The 19,173-nt window shown below is 39.3% G+C and overlaps 2 protein-coding genes across 3 annotated transcripts; both read right to left on the reverse strand.

The window, feature by feature from the left end:
- Positions 1-237: 237 nt before the first annotated feature.
- akt2 (v-akt murine thymoma viral oncogene homolog 2) lies at positions 238-12,304 on the reverse strand. Of its 2 annotated transcripts, none has more exons than XM_069668118.1 (14): positions 11,916-12,304; positions 10,106-10,264; positions 9,715-9,846; positions 9,478-9,589; positions 8,580-8,733; positions 7,958-8,089; positions 7,767-7,832; positions 7,604-7,672; positions 6,385-6,507; positions 6,064-6,192; positions 5,058-5,272; positions 3,933-4,020; positions 3,740-3,842; positions 238-3,622 (listed from the first exon to the last, which is right to left on the reverse strand). In XM_069668118.1, exons 2-14 carry the CDS (start codon positions 10,149-10,151, stop codon positions 3,543-3,545), a joined length of 1,449 nt encoding a protein of 482 aa, XP_069524219.1. In that variant the 5' UTR covers positions 10,152-10,264; positions 11,916-12,304; the 3' UTR covers positions 238-3,542. The 2 variants fall into 2 exon arrangements, with proteins under 2 accessions (XP_069524219.1, XP_069524220.1); XM_069668119.1 differs by lacking the exon at positions 11,916-12,304 and adding an exon at positions 11,667-11,748.
- Positions 12,305-12,506: 202 nt separating this feature from the next.
- On the reverse strand, positions 12,507-17,575 carry dhx40 (DEAH (Asp-Glu-Ala-His) box polypeptide 40). The gene is made up of 17 exons (XM_069668574.1): positions 17,234-17,575; positions 16,849-16,994; positions 16,375-16,494; positions 16,002-16,238; positions 15,768-15,834; positions 15,550-15,681; positions 15,326-15,425; positions 15,155-15,241; positions 14,844-15,026; positions 14,659-14,739; positions 14,394-14,551; positions 14,050-14,164; positions 13,812-13,920; positions 13,617-13,711; positions 13,424-13,493; positions 13,087-13,315; positions 12,507-12,886 (listed from the first exon to the last, which is right to left on the reverse strand). Exons 1-17 carry the CDS (start codon positions 17,373-17,375, stop codon positions 12,765-12,767), a joined length of 2,193 nt encoding a protein of 730 aa, XP_069524675.1. The 5' UTR covers positions 17,376-17,575; the 3' UTR covers positions 12,507-12,764.
- Positions 17,576-19,173: the final 1,598 nt, after the last annotated feature.

A 19,173-nucleotide genomic window follows, 5' to 3' on the forward strand; every position in this document is an offset into this window, starting at 1 on the left:
TAAAGGATTTACCTCAATGAGCAAAACACTAAATCTCATTTTAATGTCGCTGCTTTTTTTCTGGCCTCAAACTGTCCAATTCAAGGATTAAAGTAAAAGGACTCGTGATTGGTAGCAGCCCTGGTCAGTAAAATATTGTAGAGTGTTGTTGCAGTGGATTGCACAAGACTGTGTATCTGTACAGTGTAAACTATAAAAACATTAAAAAGACACTCACGCAGCTTTATTCGTTAAAAATGTTTACTGGCACATTATAGTTGCAAATGTTATAAGCTACCATTTTGTAGCAGGTTTCACCCGTTACATTGTAAAGTCTTGCAAAGGGGGTCTGAAACTTTCCACCGAAGTAAAGTCCTCCCCCTTAAAGATTGCTTTTTTCATGGCCCTCTGAGCCTCAACTAACAGCAACAAGCAAAACAAATCTTGTTGCACCAGCATCAGGTGCGACATTCGTGACTGTTGATCACATTCAAATATACAGAGAAGCAAGGTAACCATAGTAAAGCTGCAAATCAAATACTACAAAGCTGCAGACCTCCCCTTCTACTAATGCTGCATTCATCATCAAGCTCTTTTTTTTTTGGTATTTACACAATAGTGAAGAGGCACTTGTTGTGCCTGTGTATGCCTACAGGAGAGGTAAGGGGTATTAACTTGCATGTTTAGCTGTGAAGCATTGCTTAAAGCGTGGCCAGCAGTGAGGTTCAGAGTATGGCTTCACAACCAATATTTAAAAAGTTCAGCAGCACCCCCTAATGGCCATGGTAGCAATGAAGGCAAATCCACAGTGGCGTCCATCAGTGCAGTGGTTCTGATATCCGCTCCTGCCGTTTCCAAAGCAGGACACTAGGCTAGAGTATGATGGCTGTGCCTGAGCCAGTGAGAAAAGTTGCTGGAGTTGTGAACTGTAAATCAAAGCCATTTTATCACATTATCTTCTGAGGAACTGGGGCCACCTGCTGCCCCATAAAAGTCAAAAACCTGCTTCTTTTCTGTGTCCTCATCATCACTTTCACCCAAACATATCACTGTCACCCTCTGGCCCTTGGTCACTCACACAAACTTAAATAAAATCAAATTAATGTGAAATGAGGGGTGTCCCAGGGAATGCTGACAGATGCTATTATGAAAACTTTTAACATTCTGTAGAACCAAAGCTCTGCATTACATAGCATTAAAGCATAAATGTCATTATTCTCAACACTACAGAAGGTGTTGGCTCTTGTCTACTTTGTTTAGGGATTGTCTGGAATATAAAATTGATTTAAAAATGTACAATTTTAAAATGTGTTTGGCAAAATGTAGACAAGTTTTCCATTACCTTTATGGGACTTTTATCCTGCTAGTCTGACATGCATAATCAAACTATCCCTTATAATCCTTTTTATATATGCTCAATTATTCACATTATAAATAGTTAACTCAGCTCAGGCTAAAGAACATATTTATGTTATAACGCAGACATTATTAACCAGAAATGAAGTGCCCATTTAAAATCAAACTACTGAGATCATTTAAACAAGCAATCCCCAATGGAAACCCCTTGAAATGAAGAACTTAATCAAAATGAAGAGTTTAAAAACTTTTAATATATATATTTTATATAATGTATACTTAAACAAGACAATGTGTCTTCAAATTAGAGAAATAGATGGACAATAAAGGAAAAAAAATCAACACAAATGAAAAACAAAAAGATCTTGATGTTCCTTTAGTGAATCTCAAAGAGGAAACCAACATCTCTTCCAGCAATATGGAAAATAAAATGCTTGCGTCATTATGAGCACTTCAAAATATGCTGTCCAGACTCTCAGTCATGTGCTGTCATAATTCAAAGTATGCAGATTTCTACTTATACTAAACAATTCATTGGATGTTTGTATTTGATAAGTTAATCTGGAAGTTGAAGGTCTGAAGGTTGACAAGCTCATGCAGCGTTGGGTTGGATTGTAAACCTGCAGACTGTTGCTCAAACAAACAACTATGTTGATTTAAGTGCCTCGACAGAGAATTAAAGAAAACAAAAAACAAAGGTTCTAAACAAAAATGTGGAATCATTTGAAGTGTTAAACGTCCACCAAGTCAGTCAATTTTTGGCCTCATTATAAAGACTTCACAACAAATCAACTCTTATTCTTTAAATACGGGAACAGTTTTTTTTTTAAATAGTTTTTAAACTTACACTGTTATAACAAATAGAAAATGAACAAAGATTGGTGCCTACTTTATCAGCTAGGGTGTGAGAATTACTGAATGGAGGACAGCGAATGGCTGTGTACATCTACATTGGTCTCTCTAGATGGTTTTGGGAACAACTGTGGTCGAGCATCTAGTCTCTATACTCCTCTTTTCTGTTGTCTTTCACACAGAAAACGTTCTCCTACACCTCAAACAAGAAGGTAGTTGGTCGGTAAGTCAGTCTGGACTCGGTGAAATAGACTGACTGCTGCATCACTTTGAGTTAAGTATATGTAGCTTTTAAAGCAAAAGTTAGTCATGCAAGAGATCCCAGTTTTCTATTCCTGACTCATTCAATTTAGCGCCTAGCTGGTCACAGCAATCATAAATCACATGCTTGTTCCCTTTAAAAAAAGGCCATCCAGTGCCGTGTAGGGTCCTCATGTCGATTTTCCAGCAATTGTTCAGAGTTTAAAGACATGCAAAAAAACAGACACAAAGGGATGGTTGGGAATCAAAATGGTTGTTCATACATTCTCCTGCACTCAAATGCACACACCCATACATTCACACATCCACTCACCCATTTTCTTACAAACACGTGCAGTGCAAACACAGAAATGGCAGCCCCCTCCCCTCCCCATCTTCCCCATTTCCCCCTACTGTAGGAACAGTCCCATACTTGATTTGTAACAGCAAGTTCCAGAAAGAGCACTTGTTAAAAAAAGGAAAAAAATAAATCACAAAATGCAGAAATATGGCTTTACATTTAAAACCTTAACAATTGATGAAATAAAAATTTGTCTTTTTCCCAAAACGTTTTCAGTTTCCTAATTTTGATTTTGCTATTTAAAATTCTATCAAGTACGTTTGTGTGTATATATATGCAGTCTATGCATGAATTGGTGACTGTGTGCGTGTGTGTGTGTGTGTGTGTGTGTGTGAAGCATGGGTGCAGCTGGTAGAGAGGTGGTACTTGCTGGCATAACCTGGTTTTCAAAGTGTCAAGGCTTTGATGTGGTACCCAGTGTAGTGCAGCAGAGGTCCCGCAGGGAAGCCTAAAGCAAACCCTGAGAGGATGTACACAGACAAAGCTGCCAGTCTATCCACACAAACCTACTGAGGTCAGACATTCTCGGCCTGTGTGTTTATTTCATACTCTATGATCCCTGTCTTGTCTGATTTGCCAGTATGTGTATGTGTGTATGTGTGCGTGTCTGTGAGTTTATGTGCGTTAAAGATCGAATGAAAATGTGTCTTGTGCCAGTTTTTGTTGGTGTTGCTCGAATTCCTCAGCAGTGCAAGTGTGTATGTGGGATTGTGATAGTGTGTAAGCCTGCCTGCTTGTTCAAGAGTCTGATTGATCATTCCCGTATGCTTGCAGAGTAGGAGAACTGAGGAAAGTGTGTACGCTGATCTGAATCCTCTGCATCTAAACTGTCATCTGGAATTTGTAAAAGGGAGGGAGAAAAAAGGTCCACAAGTTACAAACAGACGTAAATGTGTATAAACATCCCAAAATACAATCTTCAAGAATTTTGGCAGACATAGATCCACTTACACTTGTCAGGGGGAGTTATTGTTATGGTTTGTGCTGTGAACTCATCATCAAAGTAACGCGTGTCTGTCTCCGATGTTACCTGCGGCTTGAAGGGTGGAATAAGCTGAGGAGAAGATGGATATCAGTCCCTTTGCATGTCGAACATCTAAATGTAAACAACGCCTCATTTGTTTATTTATTTCCAGCACCTCACCTTCTTTTCAAGAACATCTTGCCAGTTGATGGAGGTGAAGAACTTGTGGCTCATCACATCTTTGGCATCGTCTGGTCCGCCTCCGAGCCTGTAAACACAACAAAACTGTGATTATCAACATCTTCTCAGCAGCTCTTCTGTTCTCTTTTCTTCGTGTGGATGATTGTACAAACAACATCATCAGAAATATACAACGACCACATCCGTTTTGTTATTCCTTTCTGACTTGTATTTACCATTTTCTAGACAAATTTATTTGTCATTTCCTTACGGCTTCCAGGTTCTTGTGTTAGTAAGTCGGCAGGTGGTGCTCAAAGCGCTATTAATAGCAGTTCTTCGACTGTTCTCAGAAACACTGAGACTGGACCAAAAAAACAATCGATTTAAGTCCCTGTTTATGACCATTACTCTGTACCAAAACTAATCACAAAGGAACATGGGCTTAATAATGTGTTTACTTAATTTATAGCTGAGGATGTGGTGCCCCTGATCAAAGTGGACAGGAGCAAAAGTCACAGAAAGAAAATGTTTTTTGAAGCTGCATCTTCAGGAGCCATTTTTTCGGCTGAATAGCTGTTTTCACAGTGAAACGTGAAATGTTCCACACGTTTATCTTTTTTGATTTTTACATTTCTGTGCTTTCAGTAAAAAAATTCTATTACATTTGAATGCTTACAAGTACATTAAGTGTTTAAAAATCAGTTGGCGGTTCTATGGTTTTTCCAACCAAGAGAAATACAGTTTTTGGCCACACTTCTCTTGTAACTTAATTTAAGGGACCCTCCAAAAATATTAAAATACTTTTTGACAAAATGTGATGATTGTTTATAATTATTTAGACTGAAGCAGTAACTATTTACTGAATGTTCAAAATGACCTTAAGCAATAAGCAATAAGTTGGAGCTGCTTTCAATTTGAAGCTTTCATAAAGCCTGTGTTTTTATTATGGTTAAATTTAATTTAAAGGTTTATTTTCAGCCTCCAAATACTGGTAGAATTACTGAAGCCTGTCCTCAGTTTATCTTTACATATATAAGAATAATTATTTTTCTTTTCTTTTCTTACTAAATTAGTGTTTGATTATGAAAATCTACAGTGTCAAAACATCCGGGGCAAACTACAAACCTTTGTTTGGGATCCTTTTTGAGCAGACCGGCCAGTAGGGCCTTGGCTTCAGGAGCCAGGTTCTTGGGGAAGCGGATCTCCTCCATAAGGATAAGCTCAAAGAGACGCTCATGGTCCTGGTTGTAAAAGGGCAACCGACCACACATCATCTCATACATGACCACGCCCAGTCCCCACCAGTCCACCGCCCTTCCATAGTCATTGTCTTCAAGCACCTGACAGAGTCAGAATGAACAGGGTTGAGAGAGAAATTACACAACAAATTTCAACTTTGAGCAACCTTGTTTTACAGCAGTTAAGAGGAGATTGTGTCCTTACTTCATGGCTACATCTCTCTCATTGCTATGAGCTGGAGTTTAGAGACACCGTCTAAGAGCAGATTGTAAGCTTAACTTATATATATAGTTGTCTGTTTATATAGATTAAAAAGCTATATCATAGACTGACAATAGTTGATGGGGTCTGGGAAAGCATTACAGTTGATGAGTTCCACCATTTTGTTCTCCACACCGACAGTTTCACTGCATACAGCCAATGCCCACATAAACTGCTACTCAACCATTCTACTCAGACTACAAACAAAAACCAGAATGCTTCTGACCATATCTTGTCCTGGGGCTAAAGGTTCTGTATTCATATGCAGAATCTGTTTGTAGAGATTACTGCATTGTATGACTACAGGAAACATTATATACCTAGCTCTGCACTAACACGCAGCAGTAACGGTTGGGGATGGTTCAGAGATTAGACAAATTGTCTACAGATTTTGTCGCTCTTGTCAGAGAGATTTGGGGCTCATCAAGGAACATTTTTGTCTTAACAATGCCTATGGTGGCCAAAGCACCAACTCCACAAATTGCAAACAAGCTCTCCTAGCTAAACTCTCAACTGGTTTCCACATAGTCCCCAAATAATGTGAACAATGTTAAAACTCATTCAGCCGAGTGACTTGTGCTTATTTCCATAATCTTGGTCACACAACATATTGATGCCACTGTGGAGTTACCTCTGGTGCCAGGTACTCCGGGGTCCCGCAGAATGTTTTCATGGTGGCACCGTCTGTGATGCCCTCCTTACACAGGCCGAAGTCTGTTATCTTTATATGGCCATCTTTGTCTAACATAAGGTTCTCTAGCTGTGCAGAGAAAGATTCAAATTAGAGTCAAATTGGTTGACCATTACCCCGAAGAAATTGCAACCCATTATTAAACCCTTTGCATAAACTTCAGATTGCATGAAGAGCTAAGGCTATGGCATATTAAAGGCATCCCTCCATCTAATTTAGAATAAATTAATAATATATTGTAAGAGAAAGGCGAGACCTTACCTTTAAATCCCTGTAAACTACATTGCGTGAGTGTAGGTACTCCAGTGCTGACACTATTTCTGCACCATAGAATCTTGCTCTGTCTTCTGTGAACACTCTGTCCCGAGATAAGTGAAAGAAGAGCTGAGAAGGAATAAAAAGGTAGACATGGGAATGAGAAACAGAGCAATTCTTCATGTTCCTTGAAATACTTAATACTTAATTTGAAAAAAATCTTAAGTCTTCTTGGGAGTTCTTTTTCAGCCTTTACTAGGTCAGAGTGCCCAAGTGTACTGAAACTGCCAAAGTATATTTGGCAACCTATTTTAACATTTTTTTGTTTTATCAATACGATATGGAGACACCTTCCACAACTGAGGAACATTTCCCCTTCATGTACACCTCGCTGACATGTTCATTCTGCTGTTTAAGGGGGGAAAGGTGTAGGTTTGTGGGGAAACGAAAAGCAAGGTGAGCAGATAGGTAGCTTGAGATAATAGGAATGGAGAATTAAAGTTCTGAAATAAAAACCAACATACTAGAAAGAGGGTTATGTATGGTTTTAAATATTTTCAGAAGGCAAAGGAGACCTGCAATGTCATACTGTTGGAAACATTGATGTGTGTTCAAACATTTCTGTGTTCATTTCTACAGTCATTTTAAAAATGTTTTGTTATCATTTTGGGGATTTATTAATAAGATTCCGTAACTGATTTAATTTCCAAAACAGTTGTGCATCATTGCATCCCACGATCGTTCCACATTTTGATCTGATCTGGATGCATCTAAAGAGTGTAAGAGTTGGATTCATAACCTCAGGTTACTTCCATGCAGTCGTTTGTTTATTTTACTTTTAGGCAAAGGTAAAAAAAAAAAAAAATGAAACAATACATTGTTTCATTTTAGTTGTGGTTCATCTGTCAAATGACCCAAGTGAAGTACATATTAAGTCATACAAACCATTGGTTGCAAACTGCATCAGAGTCGGCATGCTTGTATGGTCCACACAGGGGCATGTTTTAATAGTTTTCACACGAGCCAAAAGAACAGCACAACCCACACAAATGTACCAGATCCATTTTAACAGAACACATTTGTTGTGAAAGCTTCCTTAAGTTGATGCTTAAAAAAATAACTAAAATAAACACGCTTACTACAGTTAGCGATCTTCCAAAAAGGTTTTAGGTACAGTAACACATAAGACACAATAAAAGAACAGAGGAAAAAGAGGAAAACTTACTTCTCCCCCATTTGCATATTCCATCACAAAGCATAGCCGGTCATGTGTTTGAAATGCATATTTTAGTGTCTGTTGGGGGAAAGCAAAAGTGATCGTTTCATACTGGTTAAATGGTCCATTAATGCTGGAAGGCAAAGGCAAAGTAACAATGCTGGTAACTCACCGTTAGAAAGGGATGCCGCGTATTTTGGAGTACTCTGCTTTCTGTAACTGTATGTGCCACTTCGTCCTAGAGGAATACACAAACACCACACATTCAGTACATGCAATGAGAGAAAGAACCAATACTAGAAAGCAATACTGTTGCTAATCAATTTAAAGTCAAGATTTTACTATGATGCGATTACCACTAACTTTAGCAATGATGACTTCTTTGCGGAGGATTTTCATGGCATAGTACATCCCTGTGGCCTTCTCCTTCACAAGGATCACTTTACCGAATGTTCCCTTTCCAAGCAGCTTCAGGTAGTCAAAATCGCTCATGGTCTGTAGGAACAATGGTCAAAGATAAGCCATTACAAAGGTGAGTACATCTACTTGTGCCCTCGCACCGTTCATTTCTGAAGGACAACAAGAGTTTTGATGGTACTCATATGAAAGGTGTTCATATATAATATAAAGGTATGACTTATTTAAAAGTGTCAGATTAAAGAAGGAAGAAATGAACAAAGTACAAATGAAGGAAATCACAAACATTTGCGTGATCTGTTAACATTAACATAAGGAAAATGTATCTCTACATACTTTTGACAAAGTCAGCATTAAAAAGACAAGAGAGCCATTAAAATCACTAGAAGTGATCCAGCACCAGGCAAAATATAAACAAATATAACCCTCCATTCATTTAAAGCCTGCTTCACAAAAAAGCTTTGAGAAAGAGGCTTAAAGTTTGAACAACTTGCTCAATAAAGATGAGCTTAACTGGACAAACACAGCAAACACTCAGATGCCAGACACTGCTTGTGCAAATACTGACCACTTTTGTGCGGGATTTGGACACAGCAATCTCCATCTCCTCTGTGCCGCTGCTGTCACTTGGTGAGCCAAATTTAATCTCCATGGGCTCCTCATCCTGCTGCTGACTCTTCAGGCTATTTGCCACTGCCTGGATCGATCGCATCCATTCCTCCCTGAGCCAGAAGAAAACACTCATTGCCTTTATCAAATCTAGAAAAAGGCATGTCTACGTTACTCTGAATCTGTTCGAAAAGAAATTGAATTGCCATGTGTTGGTAGACTCTTGTATTTAGACAGATGGTATAGATGTTTTGCCAAAAATATATCTTACAGGAAAAACAGTAGTATAGCAAGCTTAGTTGAGAAGGTAGGGGATAATCTGGGGGGCTGCTGGGATTTGGTACTTGGCAGAGCCAATGTAAACAAAATTAAATGATGATTGCTTGGGTTAGGGGTGAATAATCAGATCTAATCTGGGAATGAATTCTATTTCCTTTATTATGCTCTTCCCCCCTCTGACAAACTAAAATGGATTTGACTGCCTATAATGAAGGGACATTGCCTGTTTAATTTTATGTTCTAAGAATAAAAGTGTTGTTCCTTGTGTATTTCTTTTCTTAAGATTCTTTCTATTCTGAAACACCATACAATAATTGATAGTGTGAAAAGGGCATCAACAGAACAAAGCTTTAATGGACTAAGACTCAAGGCTGAGTTACTAGTCTAGCTGTCCCACTCATAACCAGATGGGTTTAGTTGGGCAGGAAGAAGAGATTCAGCTATTTCATATTGATTTGCATTTTGAGTGTAGACAGAACTTTTCTCTTAAGGAGTGGACAGAAGTTGTTTTAATGTGTACTTGCATAATACCAGAGCAATCACCACCACCTAAAACCTTAGGACTGAATGGAATTTACCTCTCCTCGTTGCTGTCTACATGGAAGGTTCGCTCGATAACAGAGGTCCATTGCAGACAACGAATGACAAATGTGTTGGGCCTGGGGCGCTCTGTCTTCATCAGCTGGCATTCTACAAGGCATACACAATTTAGCGACATGGAAGAATTGAAGGTGCTTACAGCAAAACATGAGAATAACTTTTCAGAATGTAATAAAGCACCAATAGATATTTGCCAACCAAAAGGAAAAACTGACCTGCGACAGAGAAGTTGTTTAGTGGTGGGAGGTTGTGGTCACTGGACACCTCAGGCTTCTCTTTGTAGCCAATGAAAGAGCCGTCACTCTTTAAGATGAAGTAACGAGGTCGCCATGTTTTAATGTATTCACCTGGAACAAAGACAGATGAAGACTGTTTTTTAAAATTCAGTTTTAATATTTCAATATTTGCTCATCTGTTTGGCTTAAATATTAATGAATACACTTCTCCATCTCAAAACTATTATCACAATAGAAATGTACAGTTTTTTTCCACTATTAGGAAACTATAAAGTTGACAGATGCCTCTCATGTCTATAGCCGTAGTAAGTAAGTCACAGACTATCACTTACCTTAAGACTAAGGTTATGGACAGTGAAAATATCCTTACCTCTCTTGTGGAGCCATCCGTCTCTCACAACACTGACTTCATTCATGCTGGGGCAGAACACTCTCTGGATTGGGAATGGGCTGCAGACAAGCTGGTTGAAATTCTGCAGACTGTTCCTATTGTTCAAGTGCCTGACAGGGGCTCAGATAAAAAAAACACCTAAATAGTGTAATACCAGGAGAAAAAAAAAACATAAAGACATACTGTTATTGCAGAATTGATTGTCAGACTGTCCATACAGTACCAAAACAAAGCTCACCTTAGCCAGCTGTAGCTTTAACATGTGGTTACAACTTCCAAAGCCCATCAACGTTCATTCATGTGAGGAGGGCTATAAACCAAGCAAAACAGTCTGTACCTTCTGACTATTTATAATTATAAAAAAACCCGCCATGGTCTTATTTTTTACACTATCTTGCTAGATAGTTGAAAGATGTTTAATATATTTGTCCTAATGTTAGCAAAATACAGCCAGGGAGGAGGATGTAAACACATAAAGCAAAGACTATTTCTTAAAACAAAGGAAACTTTCTGCATAGTGCTCTTGATGCCTATCTGAGTGTTGTGTGCTTGAATAAATTCCTCACCTTCTGAGACTGTTCTGTTGCCTTGAAATACAACTCCACAACAAAGAAAACTGCTGATATCTGCACGTCTGCTCACCACCTCTTATCTGACCATCTGACACTTCAACGCATTCAAAATGGAACTTGCGTTATGGCAGTCATGAGAACGAGCTACATATTAGAACTCATGCAACTTCATGAAACATACTCCAGTGTTCCAATGTCGAAATATATAGAAATAAAATAAATGTTTAAAATCCAACTATGCCAGGGCGCGATCAAATGTATAGTATGCATGCAATTGAGCTAACAATAACAAAGATTGCTTCAAAGTTCTGCATCAAATGTAATATCCTCCCACAGCTCTTGCCGAATGTTTGTGGAGAGGCCTTGGTGATTCAGGGTCAGCCCTGAATCAACAGCTTATGTTAGATAATAGGTTTAACAGAATTTCACAGTATTTCGGTGAAAGTGAAGGGTTTGAATTTTACAGTGCATACAGTCACCGGAACACAAAGACTGTTTGAACTGCTTTGTTTACAAAGTTAAAAACAGATAACGCTTCCCACGACTTCGGACTTTTTATGGTGCATCCACAGTCGTTCAAAGCTTTACACCTAACGTTGCTAATTTGAATAGCCGAATAGTTCATACTTTCTGTGATTATTTACATTATGCACAACAAATTTTTGTCTAAATTGTACGTCAGCTAAAAGACCTATGGACAAACAGGACATGGACAAACATATCTAGCCAAGCGTTAAGGCACTTCGTTCACATACAGTACCACTGTAGTTAATAATTAAGAGAACATAAAGACATACTTCACAAAGCGTCCCGATAAAGCTAGTTAAATATATTTAATCTATGACGAACTGTAACAGTTACCAAGCACAACCACAAGCTGCCTAACATAAACATTAACGTGACGTTAAGACATCCTGATCCTTTCAGTGTAGTACGTTACCCAGCTAACGGAGGAAAAGTCAACAAACCTTCAGATTTCAAGACAGGTCGTCAGCTTTTCTATCGTAGTTTGACCGTAAATTAGTCACTATTGCTCTTCATCAATAGCTGATGGTTAGTTTGGCTAAGTGGCGCCTCAGACAGCAGTGAGGACACTGACCGTAACCGCAATACGACCAAACAAGGCAGCTAGCCATAATAGCTCTAAAGCTAACAACTAGTTAGCATATACGTTAGCCACTTGCGCTAGTTCTCCTCGTTACGCCGGCTTTTCTTACCTCGACTTCGGCGACAAAGTATTCCCAGTTGTTGGTTCTTGAAGAGGCCCAGAGGTACTCTGCACAAGGCTTCTACTAGTTATCTCTCGAAGCGTGTGTGTACTGAACTCTGTCAATGATCACACAGCTTAGCGGACTGCTCACCGAGCTTGTTTTCTTCTCTCACAACAACAGCAGCGGCGGCGGCGGCGGCGTGCTTGGTCTGTTGCTGCTGCAGCGGTTCACTGAAGCGTATGCGAGTCAGCGAGAGAATAGTCCACTGAGCAACAACTTAACAGATAGTTGTGTTTTATATCACAAATAATTTCCAAATCCTGGACAGATCGAACCGCCTCTTTGTAGGTTTAATGCGGTTAGTCGCTCTCTTAACGTGGAAGCCCTTCTTTCCAGACAGACACTACAGCAGCCCCGCAGACCCACACAAAAGGAAGTGACGTACGAGGCTAGAGAGGGTCCACTGCACCTGAACAGTCGGTGTGATAGTACATCAAGTACTATACAGTAACCTTAACCTCACCCTAACTGCACAGAGCTTGTGTCTAGATTGTCTGAGGGACAGGCAGAGAAAAAAAAACACTCTGGAAAAGCAAGTCAACTTCCCCAAAATGTTTGCTTTATTTTAATTTTCCCCACCTCTTCTTTTTTCAAATCCGCTCAAAGTTTTAGAGGAAAGCACATATTTTTAATAAGTAAACCTTGTAAAAACCCATTAACTCAAATTACAGCTACAGTATGGTGGAAGGATTAAACAAAAGAAAGATGTAACGAATGTTTATTCTTCAGAGATCATTTTCAAAAATGCTCCCGCTTTAGATACATTATTTGACTCATGTCCTCAAAAGCTTTCAGTCAAAGGGCTTTACTTTGTTGCCTTTGTTGCTTTCTTTGCAGGTAGCGAGTACGAGCATCATTGACAGTTGTTTCATTGTTTCTCTTCTCCAGCTTCTTCATTACATCCTCTGTAGAAACCTCTGAAAAAAGAACAACGTAATCTATGAGTTTTTTATAATGACACTGCCAAACCAATTTTCTTTTTTCACCTCTAAAACAACACTCTATTCCCCTTTGATCATTTCATGCATTGCCACAGCAGGGAACAAACACTTTAGATTAACCATAACGTTGAACAACATCCAAATTTTAATATCAATAACTTAATTATAATGATAACCTGGTTGTCTTTTGGCTGCTTCCCTGGTCTCCCATTTTATCATCTCATCATCAGTCACTTCTTCTCTTGCCACACTGCTCAGTTCATAGACGTCAACCTCATGTAGTTTTGGTAATAAGTCCTTCACCCACTCATATCGAATAGGACACACCGTCCTGATGTAAACTCGTGAGGTCACCAGCACATCATGGAAGAGAACCCAGTTAAGCTCAGCCTCCTGGTCAAACAGCTTTCAGAAACAGAAACAAATCCAAGAAGAAAAAATAAACTATTTGTACCAAATCTATTAGGTCTTTTACAAAAACTGAGTGTCTAATTAATTCAAAAATACATTTACCGATGATGATGGATGAATGTGGACCATGGATCCATGGCCATCCATTGTGCAAAAAACCTTTCCAACAGACCTATGTGGGATGGAAAACAAAATAATTAATCACAGCCAGCTCAAGTTTACATGAATGGGAAATAATTAAGGAATCCCAATGAAGAGTATAATATTGATAATTTTAAATGAAACTTGGTGATACCTTCTGGCAACATTGGTGAAGTATCCTGTGCACAGGCATCGTCTGAAGAGTTCACTCTTCATACCATCAAATGTTTCTATAGGGAAATCTCTCTTCTAAAAGAGAAGAGGGTCCACGTTTTAAACAAATAAGAATCATCCTCAAATAAATGTACTCAGCATTGTCCTGACAAACAGAATGCTAAATTAATTGTACCTGTTTGAGATGGAGGAGGATCTCTTGCAGTTGAGTCTCCACATTAAATGCTGATTTCAGCGCCCTCCAGTGGATCCAATTGTCTTTACACCAAGCTGAGGGTCTGTCACTATAGAATGCAAGAAAAAGCCCACACTTATGCTAGCTGAGAAAAGTGTCATCATGCTGTTTATAGTCATCTGCATGGCCAATGATGGACTAACACTGACATTCTTTGCACCAGAAAGAAGTTCTTTACCTGGATTTACATGCCTGAAACACTGTGAGGAGAGTGGCAAAGTCGTTCATGCTGCCACTCCTTGTAGCCAGCGCTCTGTGCTTTTTATCTGCCTCTTTCTGCTTGTCAGGGTGGCCTGCAGAATGGAGGAGATCAGTCAAAGCTGTGCACTCACAGCTCAGGTCTTGACGTTACATTTAACACTTCTCTGCATAAGCCATTTCCTGACACATTCGATTAATCAATCAATACACCAACTTATCAGCACATTATACAAGACTTCTGTTTTTTCCTTGTTTTTGCAGGCTTTCTTCCCTCCCACACACTTTTTCATTAAGTACATGCTTTAAAGCCAAGTTGCTGACCTGGCCTGATGAAAATGTTCTCGACAGACAGCATGGCCGCCACAGGGAGAAGCAGGTCCTGACAACCTAGTGAGGCAGCTTTGAGCAAGGCCCTGGTAAGGCCTGGTTGCAGGGGGAACTCCACCATCAGCTCCCCAAGCTCGGTCACTCTACCTCTCCTTTAACCCAAACACAAGACAGATAAGAGTTCAAGAAATTTCACAAAGAATTGAGTTAACTCCTCCTAACTCCTAACTGATTCAAGTCTGCAGGTGTAACTGCTCACCTGTTGATGGCATCAAATTGGTAGAGCTGTTTTAATGCCTCGAGAATAAACCTTTCTTCTGGACGGTCCAGATAAGGGAACCTTGAATATAAAAACAACAACCCATTGCTATATTAAGTAAAGAGAACAGATATAAATGATGAACTTTAAGAGAGCACACAGACCCATAATGGCTATCCATATACCTAATGACATCATGAACGCCCAGACACTTGAGTGTAAGTATCACTGCAGTCAAACTGGTCCTCTGGATTTCTGGAACTGTATACTCAGGCATGCTCTTCTCCCAGAAATCCTTGTTGTAGATTCGAAAGCATTTCCCAGCTGATGTTCTTCCAGCTCGACCTGCTCTCTGCTGAGCCTCGCTCCTTAAAACGAAAAAATCCACCATCAAAAAAATAAAGTCTAAATTGCTGTCTTGGTGATAGTAACAAAGTTACTTCAAGAAACCTATTTGTAGGTACTGAAATTACATTTTTTAAATTCAAAAACTCACTTTGAAATAGGCACCACCTCCAAAATATCCATGCCCACCCTCGAGTTGTGGTTGAGCTGCTTCACAAACCCACTGTCCACGATGTACCTTTATGGGATTAAGAATTATACAATTATTACAGTCACTATTCATTGTTAAATTAGTAAGTCATGGACCACATGCCTCACTTACTTTATGCCATTAATAGTGAGAGATGTTGCTGCAATGTTTGTGGCCACCACACACTTCCTTATTCCGGAAGGTGGAGGCTGGAAGATCTGCCTCTGTTGGTCTGTGATGAGAACAAAAAAGTTTATCTTTTTTCACAGTTGTTGTGTTTTCTTCTGCAGTGCCATCAATAAGAAAAAGGCAACAACGTAAAAGAATAAAGTGGAACAGGTGTTGTATGCATTTACCAGTGGGCATTGATCCATAAAGGGGCAAAATAAGAAGTCCCTCCACGGTTTTGTCCTGTACATCATAGCGGTAGTCTATAGATTCAGCTTTCTCATACAGCAAGTCACATGCTCGCTCAATCTCTGACTGACCTGTCAAATATGGAGAATTAATGTGGCAGAATTTTTTCAGGGTTAAGATATGTTTGTGTTTTAAGAGCTTGATAATTAGGACTAACCTGTCAAAAACACAAGAATATCCCCAGCCATTTCACTGGTGTGCACATCAAGGGCCACTTTGATGACCTTGGGAGCAAAGAGGTCAAATCAAATAGATTTCGATGAAATGCTTTAAGCTACAACAGCAAATCAAAAGTTGATTAACCCGTATACATTGTAAAGTTGTCAAGCCAAGTTAAAGAAGTTTTTTCATGTTAATAGAGCATAAGAGTCTTAAAAATGAATCTTAGTACCTCCTTTACATAACCTGTGCTCTCAATGTCTTTGGGTCCTACAGCGGAACCAAATGTGCAGGTGACAGGAAAAGTCCTCCCAGGAATAGCAAAGACAGGACAGCCACCGAGAAAGGCTGAAAGTTTGTCAGTTTCCAAGGTGGCGGACATCACCACCACCTTCAAAGGAAAAGTTCGGCCCTTAGTAGCCTTAGCAGGATCTGAGAAGACTCTTTTCAATAAACCTAGGAGAATATCCTGCAACACATACAGACAGCTAATCAAAGTGTGCATTGAAAGATTGACAGAAACAAGAAACTATTTTATGCACCTGATAGTATCATGCATAAATATAACACTGATTAAAGGTTAACAGTGTCATATATTGACTAACCGTATTGAGGCTGCGCTCATGGACTTCATCCAAGATTACAACACTGTACTGAGAAAGTACAGAATCTGCCAGGATCTCTCTGAGCAAACAGCCATCCGTCATGTACTTCACCACTGTGTCCTGGCTCAAACAAAGTAATAACTTTACTCCACTGAAAATTATCATTAAATACGATATATATTGGGCGGCTGTGGCTCAGTGGTAGAGTCGGTCGTCTTTCAATCTGAAAGTCGGAGGTTCAATCCCCAGCTCCCTCAGGCTACATGTCGAAATGTCCTTGGGCAAGACACTGAACCCTAAATTGCTCCCGGTGGCATAGCGTAGCAGCCTCTGCCATCAGTGTGTGAATGGGTGAATGTGACATGTAGTGTAAAAGCAGCTTTGAGTGGTCGCAAACACTAGAAAAGCGCTATATAAGTACAGTCCATTTACCGTTTACCATATCAAATGGGCTGAGTCGTCTGTGTTGCTTACCTGTGATGTACAGTCATCAAAGCGTACTTGGTAGCCAACCTCTTTACCAATAGTGCACTGCATCTCCTGGGCTACCCTCTGGGCCACTGTGATGGCAGCCACTCGGCGGGGCTGGGTAATACCAATTTTGCCATCTTTACAAATACCTACGATTAAACAAGAAGAAGAGAATATATATCTTGAAATGCTCACAATTGTATCTTAACTTGACAAAACTATCTCAATCCGGGCCTGTTTCTGACTGTTGCATTAAAAAATGTATCTAGATGTTGTATTTACCCCCAAATCATTTTCGCAGGTCTCAATGTTGTTCTGATATATTTGTTAAGCAGTTATCCCGTTAACTTAATATTTGTAGGTGCAAAACGGCAAAATGAAAGCTTACCTGCTTGATGCAAGTACTGTGGAAGTTGTGTGGTTTTCCCGCTGCCAGTCTCACCGGTGACAACCAGAAAAGTGCTGTCTTTTACAGCCTGAATTAACTTAGCCTTGTGCTGATATATCGGCAGACGTTTTGACTCCGACATAACTGACAACTTTTACTATATTTAACAGAATATTTCAGTGACAGGCAGTAAACAGACTAAATAAATACCAATGTTAGTCCTACAAAACACCTTTAAGTCTGTGTATATGCCCACATATAACATTTATTGCAATAAAATGTTAAAAAAAAGGAAAATTCTTCCATGACTATTCTGTCGTTTTAAAAGACGACACGCTCACTCAATGATTTCCGCAAACTAGTTCATTCTGCGTTCCTATTGGTCGACTTGTGGGCACATGACCAAAGATTGTCTTCTGCTTCTTCCGTTTGGTTTAATTGTGGTTGGCATCCATAATAGTTGCATTACTGCCATCTACTGGGTTGTAACAGTTCTACAGTGATATATAACACCGGTATAGATTTACTTAGTTCACCCAAAGTGATCCCTTTCCATAATATTGTCCATTTTATAACCCATCTACGACTGAGCAAGTCCTTCCCTTAGTGTTGTATCTAATTCCTCTCTAGTGATGTCAACAACTTTCAGGAACCTTCCGGCAGCATCCAGCACGATTTCAATCCTTCCGGACTTCCCTTGTATGTCCACTGCAAAATTAATGACCAAGTTTATGAATGCCAAAAAACGCTTTTTTCCAGATATTTTGATCAGTTCCTGCTTTTAACTCCTCCTCTTCTTTTTCTATTGTCACCATTTCCCCAATTCTCTCCATTCTGCTCACAGCTTCAACATAAGATAGTCTCCTCTCTGGCTACTTCATACTCTGTATTTTGGTAGGCCTTTGGTTTAGTTATTGACATTTATTTATTTATTTAGTTATTTAGTTATATTGTTGTTATATATATACATACATACATACATACACACATAATTGTGGCCATGAGTGTTAGTAATTGATTTATTTGTTATAAATGATGCAAAGTCGCTTCCGAACATGAACTAGCTGTCACTTCTCTGGTATTTTACAGTAGATAAAGAAGAGGCCCACCAGAGACTACACTATGAAGAGTCCTCTGTCTAGGCCATGGTGTAATCCATCTTGATTTACGCCTGTCTGAAAAACATTAAAGAAACATAATACTATTGTTAACAGTCTTACATGAAAGCAAGTTTGTAAATCAATTACCAGAGTCAGAACTATAAAGTATTATAGGCTGCAGTTCCACTTACCATCGCTGCAGGACTGTGAGCAATCTGGTCCTTTGCAGATCTCTGTTTCACAGTTGAAATATACCTGTAAGAGAACATCCTATTTTTGAAAACAATATGATCATATTCCGGTCATTGTATAAAATTTCTCTTACATACCAGGTTTTCTATTGTTTGGGGCTTCACAAAGGAGAACAGCTTGACAACAAACCATTTATGAAGAGAGGGATACTTCAGCTCCTTACTGGAAACAACTGGCAACACAACAGTCTGGTGGCTATCACCACTGAAAGGACATCTAGTTTGGATCAAAGGAATATCTTAATTGATCAAAGTGCAGGTAGAGAGGTTTATATGAGCTTTATACACAGAGATGGTAAAATATGCCTGTTAATTTCATGTGAATTCACCCTTTAACAAGTAGGTTCCATCTTTGTGGGTCACGTGGGTTATTAGTTGGAGTTGCCCAGCAGTCCTCCAGCAGCAGCACCAAATCCTTGCCCTCATGTTTGAGCACAAAGACCTCCACATACACAGGCAGGCCGAGCTCAGTCACTGGAGGATCACGAGAGGAATAAAATGAACTGTAATTTGAATCTGTGGACAGAAAAAAAAGTCAAAAAATATATATTAAAGAAAGTTCGCTTTAAAAAATATTTGTGAAATATAA

Source organism: Semicossyphus pulcher, unplaced genomic scaffold (assembly GCF_022749685.1).
Source record: "Semicossyphus pulcher isolate SPU_LCO1_2020_fin unplaced genomic scaffold, fSemPul1.0.p SCAF_19, whole genome shotgun sequence".
NCBI lineage: Eukaryota > Metazoa > Chordata > Actinopteri > Labriformes > Labridae > Semicossyphus > Semicossyphus pulcher.

Bases quoted from the DNA above. Each gene is read 5' to 3' on its own strand.
- akt2 (XM_069668118.1), bottom strand. From the start codon at position 10,151: ATGAATGAAGTCAGTGTTGTGAGAGACGGATGGCTCCACAAGAGAG. The intron at 7,833-7,957 runs GTTAGTGGTAAT...GTATTCCTCTAG, and splicing joins AAGAAGTCATCATTGCTAAA to GACGAAGTGGCACATACAGT. The intron at 6,193-6,384 runs GTAAGGTCTCGC...TTCTCTGCACAG, and splicing joins TAGTTTACAGGGATTTAAAG to CTAGAGAACCTTATGTTAGA.
- dhx40 (XM_069668574.1), bottom strand. From the start codon at position 17,375: ATGTCGGAGTCAAAACGTCTGCCGATATATCAGCACAAGGCTAAGTTA. The intron at 16,239-16,374 runs GTTAGTCAATAT...TATGTGTTGCAG, and splicing joins ATGAGCGCAGCCTCAATACG to GATATTCTCCTAGGTTTATT. The intron at 13,921-14,049 runs GTAAAGAACTTC...TGCATTCTATAG, and splicing joins TTTCAGGCATGTAAATCCAG to TGACAGACCCTCAGCTTGGT.